Source organism: Scyliorhinus torazame, chromosome 22 (assembly GCF_047496885.1).
Source record: "Scyliorhinus torazame isolate Kashiwa2021f chromosome 22, sScyTor2.1, whole genome shotgun sequence".
NCBI lineage: Eukaryota > Metazoa > Chordata > Chondrichthyes > Carcharhiniformes > Scyliorhinidae > Scyliorhinus > Scyliorhinus torazame.
Genome location: NC_092728.1, coordinates 36,053,519 through 36,066,063, shown reverse-complemented (window position 1 = coordinate 36,066,063; position 12,545 = coordinate 36,053,519). Strand labels below are relative to the sequence as shown.

General features: G+C 49.9%; 1 protein-coding gene across 2 annotated transcripts in view; it reads left to right on the top strand.

The window, feature by feature from the left end:
* The first annotated feature begins 210 nt into the window (after nt 1-210).
* The window catches only part of LOC140399005 (5-aminolevulinate synthase, erythroid-specific, mitochondrial-like), a 72,281-nt gene continuing 59,946 nt past the window's right edge, over nt 211-12,545 (top strand). For both annotated transcript variants that reach the window (XM_072488048.1, XM_072488047.1), the window contains exons 1-2: nt 211-326; nt 8,575-8,751. In XM_072488048.1, coding sequence (XP_072344149.1) covers nt 8,583-8,751 — 169 coding nt within the window. In that variant the 5' untranslated portion in view covers nt 211-326; nt 8,575-8,582. The remainder of the gene's footprint in view (nt 327-8,574; nt 8,752-12,545) is intronic.

Below are 12,545 nucleotides of genomic sequence, written 5' to 3'. Positions count from 1 at the left end.
CTCCCCACCATTTTAGAATTTGTTCATAAAGCACTGTCCCCAACCAGTCCCCACTCCCCAGTCTTATCCACTTTCTAGCAGGTCCCTGTCGGCTTCTATCAGGCACCCTGTGCATGCACCCAACTCCTTATCTGGGCTGCCCCAGCACTTCGCAGGAGACCAATCCCTGCCCGAGCAAGAAACCACACCCCCACGCCCCAGCAATAGCTTGTCGGTTTAAAAAGTTTTGTTCCTAATTCCCTGAGCGTTGAATGTTCGTTCTCAGTGCAGGACAACAGGTAACTGACTGGAAGTGATCGGAACTGAATCTGTGAATCTTGTGACAGGTAGGAGTCTAAATTATTCAAGGTTTCTGTATAATGTTATAAAGATGAATTGGGAATTGATATTGAAATCAGACGGTCATCATACCCTTTATAACCGGTGGCATAGTGGTAAAGTCAGTAGACTATTAATCCAGAAGCCCAGGCTAATGGAGACACAGGTCCAAATCCTGCCAGGCAACTGGTAGGGTTTAAATTCCATGAATAATTCCATAAATTCCATGAGTAATGAGAAACTAGTTTCAGTACTGGTGACCATGAAGCCATTATCGATTGTCTGCTTCACTAATGTTCTTTAAGGAAAGAAATCTGCCGTCCTCACCTGGTCTCAACCTACCTATGACTCCAGATCCACCGCAATCCAGTTGACTGATAACAGTTCTCTGAAATAGCTGGCAAGCTACTCAGTTCAAGGGCAATTAGGGATGGGCAACAAATGTGGATTGCCACATCCCATGAGTCTACCAGGAAAGTGAGATTTTGTCTATTAAATATTCACAAGTACAGTAAGTGTCTCCAGCTTGTCCTGACCGGGTGGACATGGCTGTATGAAAGCCTTCTCTCACTGCTGGGCAGGGACTTGCTCACTGTTCGGTAAAACTCAGGAGCTGGGTAAAGGTTGCCTCAGCCTGCAGTGAATAAACTGCAGGAGCACCGGACTCGGAGAAAGGCAGCTTTTTGAGTGGTCACTTGTTGTGGCATTTAAATCATTGTAGCAGGATGACGCTGAGATACCAGACAAACAGGCTTTAATTTAATAAAAGCAAAAAAGATTGTGGATGCTCGAAATCTGAAATGTAAACAGAAAATCGTGGAAAAGCAGAGTACTTCTGGCAGCATCTGTGGAGAGAGAAGCAAAGTTAACAATTTGAGTTTGTGTGACTCTTCTTCTGAGCATTTTCAGGTTTTAATTTAAGCCAGGAAAAGAATTGTGTCTCTCACTGCACTCTGAGATAGTAGAGCGATCAATCCCTTTGTGGTCTATAGTATTGGTATATAGTAGTACCAGTTCTCACTCACTCGGATGACAAAGGACTAATCCTCACTTATTTACATGGAGCAGCAATAGTCCTTTCTCACCGCTCTGCATTAGTACCCCCCTATCACACATTAGCACTAGCATACATTCACTGTTCCTAGCTGGCACACTTTTGTTGCACCCACACTAAAGCTGGAGTTCCGTTCTTGTATTCTTACCTCTAGTGCAGGATTCTCCAGTATTCTCCATGGCAGGACCTGCTGCCAGTGAGAATGGAAAATTGGGTGTTCCAGCCAAAACTCCATTCACGGTCAGTGGCACAGGAGAATTCCAGCCACAAACATGCATGGAAGGTTTCGGCCTCACTTTCATTACACGTTCATGAGTAATTTCTGAACCCTCGCTCAGATTTAGATTGTGCTCCCTCACTGCATGCTCTATCTTGTTCAGGACTTGAATGTGTGAGAAAGATGACACGTCAGTGCTGGAGCCAGTCTAAAATGGTTTGCAGCTTCTGAGGATGAGTAAAACAAGCTGGTTTTAGCTACCTCCAGACAGGTAGTTTAAAAAAAAATTGCTGATGGGATGTGGATGTCGCTGGCTAGACCATAATTTGTTGCCAATCCCTAACTGACCTTGAGAAAGTGACGGTGAGCCACCTTCTTGAATAGTTGCAGCCCTTGTGACGTAGGAATATCCTCATACGAACACAAGAAATAGGAGAGGAATTAAATCATACAGTCTATCTAACATGCTCTGCCATTCACTATCAGGCAAGGCTGATCCCTGGCTTCATCTCTAGTCTCCTGTCCCCTCATATCACCCCCATGTCCGTTGATTCCCTAAGACCCCCCAAATCTGGCTATCTCAGCCTTAAATACATTCAACATCCACAACCTCCTGGGTAGTGGATTCCAAAGATTCACACCCTTATGAAGTGAAGGAATTTCCCCTCATTGTAACATGGTTAGGGAAGGAGCCCTAACGTGAGTAAAGGGATAATGTGGGACTTTGAGGGGAGCACTCAGGTGATACGCCCATGTGTCTGATGCCCTTGTTCTTCGGTGTGGCAGAGGTCACAGGTTTAAAAGGTGTTCCCTCACCAACTAGTTTATCAGGGACTGCACAGAAACCCTGAGGTTGAGGTGGGAGTGGGGGTTCAGAGGGAAAAGTGGTGGGAAGTGGTGGAACCTGGTGTCACACAAACCTTGGGCAAGGAAATCACTTGCAAGCATCGTATAGCCGCAGAGAAGCCCAGGACTCCAGCAAACAGTGAGGTTTCCTGTACATGTTGTGGCGGATTGAGAATGTCTGGAGGCAGAGTCCCAAACAGCTGAGTATTCTGCAGCAACTGATTCATCTCCCAGAGTCTTTCCGCCATTCATAAAAACACAACTCATGGCTAGTAATCCAGATGCCCAGGTTAATGCTCTGGAGAGATAATCTAACCATCTCCCCATGACATTCAATGGCATTACCATCATTGAATTCCCCACTATCAACATCCTTGGGGCTACCATTGACCAGAAACTAAACTGAACTAGCCATATAAATACTGTGACTACAAGAGCAGGTCAAAGGTTGAGAATTCTGCGAAAGGTAAACTCACCTCCTGACTCACCAAGTCTGTCCATGTCCACCATTGACAAGGCACAAGCCAGGAGCATAATGGAATATTTTCCACTTGCCTGGATGAGTACAGCTCCAACACTCAAGAAGCTCGACATTATCTGCTTGATCAACATTCCATCCACGTTAAACATTCACTCCCCCCACCACTGTTTCACAATGGCAGCCATGTGTACCATCTACAAGATGCACTGCGGGAACTCACCAAGGCTCTTTAGGGGATAGAGGTGGTCCTTCTAAACCTCTACTTTTGCCAGCGAGGCCCACATACAGAGGCAAAAGTAAAAAGAAAAATCACAGCTCACGGAGAAGCAGGCACCAAAAAGCCAACAATTAATCCCAACTCCTTTCCCTTAAGAGTTGCCTTGTCTTTCCGAAACCATACTATCCTCTCAAAGTCACTTAGAACCTCACTCAAATGCCCATTCCTCACTCACTGATGGTCATTCTCCTCTTCTTTCTCTCATTGACCCAAATATTCAGCATATTGTGAGTGTGATCAAACTGGTGCTCTGGGTGTTGCAGTACCTCCCTGGCTTATCTGAACAATACACATGCAACATTCAAGGGCAGGCTGGGTCCCGGACAGTTTATTGACAACATTGCTCAATGCAGCGAGTTCATCTAGTCAGTCTGGGACCAACACAAACCAGGCGAACTGCAATTAGATTATTTGGATTTAGACAAACGACAGTCAGAAAGATCAGATATAGACTAATGGGAGTTGGGTAATGAAGTCTTTATTAACTGGAATAAAGTCAGAAAATGCAAGAAAACCTCAGCAAGTCTGGCAGGGTCTGTGGAGAGGGAATCGGAGTGAATATTTTGCTATCAAAACATTGACATTGGGCACGGTTCTCCGGCCTCGTGAATAGCGGGAGACGCCAAAAACGAGAACCAGGGCAGGCGCCAAACAGTTTGCGATGCAACTGGCCCGCTCCCATAGGCGAAATAGGGATCTCGCGGTAGCGTGGTGAGGGACAAGTTAAACCCCATTTCCATACAATTAACAAGAGCCACCCCACATCCACCGGACTCTCGACATTCAGTGGCCTCCCCAGCGAGTTGTCACACTGGCGCCAATTAGTACTGCTTTTGAAACACGTGAACCTAGCGGAAGGGCTTCTGTGAGGGGCCGAGGAGGGGAGTAGCCAGCTTTGTACACAGGCAAAGAGCCCGGGGTGCTGGGCTTGCCGTCCCAGTGCTTGGTGGGGGTGGGGGACTCGCCGCAGGGGTGAGCCGCCATGGGAGGGTGAGGAGGAGTGGGCTGGGGGAGGAGGGCCAACCATTCGCAGCACCACCATGCTAATTCCTGGATCGTGTGTACCCATTCCTGGGGCAAACTTTGTCCCTGCCTGTCTCCCCCACTGACCACCTATAACCCCCACCGACTACCAAGGCCTCTGGCCATGCAGCTGAAGGCGATTGCTAATCATAGTTAAGTGAGCTCTCCACACAACCCAAGTGGATTCCCGTGGGTGGGCGGGCCATGTAGCATATGGGAGTCATTGCCCAGCATCCCAATCGAACTTTGATGCCTGGACACTGTGCATGAACACTGCGGGAGGCAACATCACACATGCAGCAGCCAACATCCGAACATCCAGGGTATGGCACAGCTCCAGGGACATGGCCGGAGGGTGGGTGAGTGTCATGGGGAGGGGAAAAGCTTGGAGAGATGGGCCAAGGGTTCGGTGGTCGGCACACATTGCAGAGGAAGGTGACAGGCATCACACTGGTTGTGCACAAAGGTTCTTATTGTGAATGACAATTCCTCACCCTGCCGATGTGCCAACGCCGCCCCCCCCCCCCCCCGCCCACTCAACCCATACGCCCTCCTCCTGATAGGTGCCAATTGAGCTTGGGGGTTCATCTTGGGATGGAGGGGCAGCTTGGGATGGAGGGGCCCTCTGCCCCTGCATCATCTGGCTCTGGCTCTGCCAGCCCTGGCGGTTCCACATGGTCCGCACCATCATGACGACACCCTTGGTGATGCTCCTCAGTGACTGGGACATGATCTGCAGCGCCTCAACAATGCCCACATACGACTGGGACAAGCACTGCAGCCACTGAGAGTGGGACATGCCCTGCAGAACCTCATCAAGGTCAGCCTAGTACTGCGTAACATCTGCCCGTGAGGCGGACATTCTGCCGTGACCCTCAGCCATGGCCATCACCAACTGGGTGCCGCTTTGGACAACTTCACTAATGGTGCCGACATCATGCACCATGCTCCCAATACGGTCACCACCCGAGCAGTGTTGGCCTCAGTGCCACACATTGCCGGTGACATCTCCTGCACCCATAGCCCCTGAGACTCCTCCAAGCGGCTATGGGCCTGCTGGAGTGTCAATGGCATTTCCCTCCTCCACAGACTTACCATGACGCTAGGACTAAACTGGGTCCTGGGATCCAGCAGACCTCCGGCTGCTGTCTTACCTGTGACTTCCTGCCTCCCTGATGAGACCACATTTGGAGTATTGTGTCACCTCACTATAGGAAGGATGTGGAAGCATTGGAAAGGGTGCAAAGGAGATTTACCAGGATGCTGCCTGGTTTGGAGGATAGGTCTTATGAGGAAAGGTTGAGGAAGTTAGGGCTTTTCTCTTTGGAGCAGAGGAGGATGAGAGGCGACTTAATAGAGGTTTATAAGATGATGAGGGGGATAGAGTGGACGTTCAGAGACTATTTCCTCGGGGGGATGTAGCTGTTACAATGGGGCATAACTCTAAGGTTCGGGGTGGGAGATATAGGAGGGATGTCCGAGGTAGGTTCTTTACTCAGAGAGTGGTTAGGGTGTGGAATGGACTGCCTGCTGTGATAGTGGAGTCGGACACTTTAGGAACTTTCAAGCGGTTATTGGATAGGCACATGGAGCACACCAGAATGACAGGGAGTGGGATTGCTTGATCTTGGTTTCGGTCAAGGCTCGGTGCAACATCGAGGGCCGAAGGGCCTGTTCTGTGCTGTACTGTTCTATGTTTCACCTGATGTACATCAACTGCGGTGTGGTGCACACCAGATTGTGCCCCAGGATCCTGACCACTAACATTTCCCACCGAGGTATGGGTATCTGCGCTGGTGGAGGGTGGGGATGACAGCTGGGCCGCGACTATTACGGAGTCTTCCTCGGAGCTCTCCTCCAAGGTGGTATCCTGGGAGGCTGGTGAGGGTGTCGCCTGGGATGGGCCGGCGCTGCCGGCTGCAGGACCTGCAGGAGAATGGTCATGCGGCCAGTGGGAGAGTTGGGTCGGTCAGTAAGGCAATAACAACTCACATTTGGCAGGTCCTTTGGGTGAGACCCAGTGGTTCCTCACCTCTGCAGCATCCGCCAGCCTTCGAGTTGGTGACTGCCCTGTCCTCGGCCACACTTTTCACCTCCAGGGCACATTCTTCAAAGGTGGTGCGGATTCTTATGTCCGGCACGCCACCGACAGTGGCCTATCATGGCGATTGTGGGAGTACGTTTCCTGAGGGGACACACAGAGAGGGCATCATTAGCCACAAGCGTGATCACAGTGGTGGGGAGAGGGCGAAGGAGGGATTGGGGTGGGATTGAAGGGGGAAGGGGTGGAAGAAGGTTTGGGGGCTTGAAGGGGAGGGGGGTAGTCGCTCCTGAGGGGTGGAAAGGTCTCGGGGGTGGGGGGGGGGGGGGGAGGGGGGAGGGGGCGGGGTTGACGTTGCTGTCTACTCACTCCTGTTGCCCGGTTTAGGTTATCGAACTTCTTCCTGCACTGGAGGCCAGTACTTCTGGTCACGCTCCCCGAGCTCACTGCTGCCGCCATCCCGTCCCAGGCAGTACTGGCTATCTTATGGCTAACCCTCCTGGAACCTCAGGAGAACAGAGCATTCCTCCTGGCCTCCATTGCGTCTAGCACCGTCCCCAGGTCAGCGTCCCCGAATCTTGGAGCTGATCTCCTCGGCGCCATTGTTGCCAGCTGGCTGGGGGGCTGAGCAAGTGGTGCTTTACGCACTGCTCAACCTGGTTAGCGGGGGGCTGGCGAGCATGGTGGCGGCGAATCATCTGGTGAGCCTTCATTTGCAGCGAGATGCCCGTGAGGCCTTGTTAAGTGGACCAATTAACATTGAATAGCGTTGCCAGCCTCGCTGGGCCAAGCGCCGGGAAGCTTGCGGCAATTCCCGCTCGCTACAGCACTTTTATATCTTTCTGGAGAATCACATCCTCTGCTGAGATTCTCCAGTATTTGCAATTTTTATTTCAGATTTCCAGCATTCACAGCATTGTATTATAGGAATTTGAGAAATTGGAATACGACAAACTACAGAGTTTCATTAAGGGAAGTGGGCTTAACTGCAGTTAAATTAACTGGAGTTAGACAAATCTTTGTTATTTGCCTTTCCTCATCTCTTCTATTTAATCCATTTGTTATTTTGTCCCGGATTCCCGACACCTGGCCTCTATCTCTCTCCCCTGGATTCCTACACCCAGCCTTTCTCCCTCTCCCTCCCTGGATTCCTACATCAGGCCTCTCTCTCTGGATTCCACCACCAGGTCTCTATCCCTGGATTGCTACATCAGTCCTCTCACCCTGGATTCTTACACCATTCCTCTCACCCTGGATTTCTGCACCCGGCCTCTGTCTCGCTCTCCCTGGATTTCCACACCAGGCCTCTCTCTCTCCCTGGATTTCTACAACCGGCCTTTCTCTCCCCCTCGATTTCTACACACTGCCTCTATCTCTCTCCCTGGATTCCTACACCCAGCCTCTCTCCCTCTCCCTCCCTGGATTCCTACATCAGGCCTCTCTCTCTGGATTCCTACACCAGGTCTCTATCCCTGGATTGCTACATCAGTCCTCTCACCCTGGATTCTTACACCTGGCCTCTCACCCTGGATTTCTACACCCGGCCTCTCTCTCGCTCTCCCTGGATTTCCACACCAGGCCTCTCTCTTTCCCTGGATTCCTACACCAGGCCCCTCTCCCTGGATTCCTACACCAGGCCTCTCTCGCTCTCTCCCGGGATTTCTACACCCGGCCTCTCTCTCTCTCCCTGGATTTCTACACCCGACCTCTCTCTCTCTTTCGCCCTGGATTTCTACACCCAGCCTCTCGCCCTGGATTCTTACACAAGGCCTCTCTCCCTGGATTCTTACACAAGACCTCTCTCCCTGGATTCCTGTACCCGGCCTCTCTCTCTCTCTCTCCCCTTGGTTTCCTACACCCGACCTTTCTCTCTCTGCCTGGATTCCTGCACCCGGGTTCTCTCTCCCTCTCTCTCTCCATGGCTTCCTATACCCAGCCCCTCCCCCTCTCTCTGGATTCCTGCATGCGGCCTCTCTCTCTCTTACTCTCTTTGGGTTCCTGCACCCGGCCGCTCTCTCTCCCTCTCACTGGATTCCTACACCCGGCCTCTCTCTCTCTTTGGGTTCCTACATCCAGCCGCTCAGTCTCTCCCCTTGATTCCTGCAGCCAGCCTCTTTCAAGTGGGTTTTTGAGCAAAGAGATTGTTCCAAATATAAAAGCAAATTACTGCGGAACATGAAGCGTTGGGGCTGGAATGGGGTGGGGGGTGGGGGGGGGGGGCAGCGATAGGTGGACATTGACAAAGATGTCAAGGATTGAAGACAAAAGGAATGTATGAGGTTAAGAAAGGTTCTAAATGTACTGTTTTCTTTTGCAGAGAGGAAAATGGGACTCTTTATGCACAGCTGCCCATTTCTGTTGCGAGTCCCTCATGTCTTCATTCAGAAAGCAGGTCCTTCGCTGGCCATCTATGCTCAGCGCTGCCCCGTGATTTCCCGCAGTCTGGTAACTAGTGGCATCAACTTGCAGTGGGTAAAGAAGAAAGATCCATCTGGTAAGTTGGGTGCAAAGGTCCATCTGGCTATTGTGCTGGGTGTATATAATATGGTGATCTATTTCTTGCCAATTCTTAATTCAATTGATTTCTGCAGATTGATTAAACCACAAACACTCCCAGGACAGGTACAGAATGGGGTTAGATACAAAGCTCTCTCTACATTGTCCCCATCAAACACTCCCAGGACTGGTATAGCATGGGGTTGGATACAGAGTAAAGCTCTCTCCTCACTGTTCCTGTCAAACACTCCCAGGACAGGTACAGCACGGGGTTAGATACAGAGTAAAGCTCCCTCTACACTGTCCCCATCAAACACTCCCAGGACAGGTACAGTACGGGGTAAGATACAGAGTAAAGCTCCCTCTACACTGTCCCCATCAAACACTCCCAGGACAGGTACAGCACGGGGTTAGATACAGAGTAAAGCTCCCTCTACACTGTCCCCATCAAACACTCCCAGGACAGGTACAGCACGGGGTTAGATACAGAGTAAAGCTCCCTCTACACTGTCCCCATCAAACACTTCCAGGACAGGTACAGTACGGGGTAAGATACAGAGTAAAGCTCCCTCTACACAGTCCCAATCAAACACTCCCAGGACAGTTTCAGCACGGGGTTAGATACAGAGTAAAGATCCCTCTACACTGTCCCCATCAAACGCTCCCAGGACAGGTACAGCACGGGGTTAGATACAGAGCAAAGCTCCCAACACACGGCTCCCATTAAACACTCTTGAGGCAGATACAGCATGGGGTTAGATACAGACTCCAACTCCTTCAACACCAGTGATTTTTAAACTTTTTTCCCCGGGACTCACTTTTGCCAACTACTGACATCTGGGACCCATGCCAACTGACCTCTGTGACATATGCCACGCTTGCTTACCTTTAATGCAAAAGGGGAGCCAGCTTGGTCCTCATGATCTCACTCCAATCAGGTTCACAGGAGGAGAGGGCAATAACAGATGCAGACTTCAGCAAGTTCCTTTGTGCTGACATTATTTTTGTGATAATGGAAAGTCCAACCTCGCATATGTAGGTCATAGTGAAGTGCAAAGCAACAAAATACTTGTTTACTGAGCACTGGATAATCTTTGGAGATGCTACTCCAGAAAGCGGACAGCCTTATAGACATTTGGCATGTTTTAATGTGTTGCCACAAGTCGTAGGGCAGTCTTTTCATTTGGAGTCAGCTGTAAGTTAATAACGGCCTCTGGCGTCTCAACCTCTAAAAGGAGTTTTCACCGACCACTTCTCTTTCAAAATCCGTAACTTCTCCTCTCATTTGTCAATACTTCCCTGCATAAAACACACATGGGCTTTGCATCCTTATTTGCATTGGCACAATTGGCAAACCCATACTTCAATAAATGATCTTTATACTGCTTTGTTCCCAGTTAGGCTTCTTATTCCTAGGCTGTTCACCAGAAGCCCGGGAGCTCTGGACACAGCTAACACAAGCACTGCTCTGTCCTGTGTGGGCTCTCCTGAACAGCTCTCTCAGATGTGACTCAGCAGATTCAGATGCGAGATCCTGGACAGTCACTGCCTATTTGTGTCTATGGCCGTCTCTTACTTGTAAGAAAACAAACCATCTTCACAGTCCTCTTGCCTTGCTTGTTAACAGCTAGAAAATGGAAGAAGCTCTCCTCTGTGATTTAGCACCAAAATCATGTACATTTGGGTGCTTGATATCAAATGTACATGCAGGACGTGTGACCTGCTAAGTGCTGCCGCTTATGGTCAGAAGACTGCACACCATTTTTCGGTTCGAGCAGGAAACCCATGAAACTGTTGTCAACTGGCCCAGCAGCCTCCGGCACAACCATACCTATCGTCACAGCTTCCGGAGTCATATCAGCCTTCTTGAAAGTGAACCCTGGGGTGAAGCGATGGGTCCTGACGGGGTGCCTGGTCGTGCATTCAGGTCCTGCGCGGACCAGCTGGCAGATGTGTACGCGGACATATTCAACCTCTCCCTACTCCGTTTTGAGCTCCCCACCTGCTTCAAGAAGACCGGTGCCAAAAAAGAACCAGGCAACGTGCTTCAGTGACTATCATCCAGTGGCCTTGACATCGATCATTATGAAGCGCTTCAAGAGGTTGGTCATGACGCACATCAACTCCAGACTTCCAGAATGCCTAGATCCATTGCAATTCACAAACTGCCACAACCGGTCCACAGCAGACACCAACTCCCTGGCCCTTCACTCATCCCTGGATCATCTCAACAACAAGGACTCCTACGTCAGACTCCTATTCATTGACTACAGTTTAGCCTTCAACCCAGCCAAGCTCATATCAAAGATCGAAAATCTAGGACTTGGCTCCTCACTCTGCAACTGTACACTTGACTTTCTGACCCATAGACCACAATGAGTAATGATAAACAACAACATCTCCTCCTCGACAGTCCTCAATACCAGGGCCCTGCAAGGCTGCACACTTAGTCCCCTACTAGTGTTCTTCAAACTTTTTTTCCAGGGACCCATTTTTACCAATCAGCCAACCTTCGGGACCCAACCCGGCCGACCTTCGGGACCCTACCCGGCCGACCTTTGCGACCCACGCCGGCCGACCTGAGCAACCCACCATTTTCTCTTACCTTGTTTGCTGCTGATAAAAATGGAGGAAATGGTTTTGGGTCCCTTTGGCCCTCGTATACGCTCCTCCAATGGAACCTGTTGGATGAAGGTGAAGCCTTCCGGTGTCGGAAAGTGTGGAGTCTCCACCTGTCCAAAGTTCTGCATTTTTTCCCGGTAAAACTTTATCAAATAAAACACCCCCGAACTTGTAAAAAAAAAATTTTTTTTTAATGAATAAACCCCCCCCCCCCCCCCCCGATATTGTAAAAAAAAAATGAATAAAATAAATGAAAAAAATAAAAATTAAATGAATAAAATAAATGAATAAAACCCCCCCGAACTTGTAAAACAAAAATCTGCGACCGTTTAAAAAAATAGCGGCAGCACTGCACATGCGCGCCGATCATCGGCGCGCATGCATATAGTTTTGCGCATGCGCGCCAATTAATGTGGCCGAATTTTTTTTACATGTTACATTTTAAAGGCCGCTTGCAGCCGGCATTTTTAACAGCCAGCTGCTGCGCGGGGATTTGCGTGATCGGGAGCACCGCGAAGGACGGCTCCGCGACCCTCCCGACACCCGCCCACGACCCACCGCGGGTCACGCCCCCATGTTTGAAGAACACTGCCCTACTACACTCCCTATATACACTCGACTGTGTGGCAAAATTTGGCTCCAACTCCATCTATAAGTTTGCTGATGACACGACTGTAGTGGGTCTGATCTTGAACAATGATGCTTCAGAATACAGGAGGGAGTTAGACAACCTAGTGGAGTGGTGTAATGACAACAATCTCTCCTTCAATATCAGCAAAATTAAAGAGCTGGTCATTGACTTCAGGAAGCAAAGTATCGTACACACACCTGTCTACGTCAATGGTGCCGAGGTGGCGATGAAATGAAATGAAATGAAAATCACTTATTGTCACAAGTAGGCTTCAAATGAAGTTATTGTGAAAAGCCCCTAGTCGCCACATTCCGGCGCCTGTTCGGGGAGGCTGGTATGGGACTTGAACCTACGCTGCTGGCCTTGGTCTGCTTTACAAGCCAGCTATTTAGCCCACTGTGCTAAACCCCAGATGGTTGACAGCTTTAAATTCCGAGGTGTGCACATCACCAACAATCTGTCCTGGTCCACCCATGTCGATGCCAGGACTAAGAAAGCACTACGGCGCCTATACTTTATCAGGAAACTAAAGAAATTTG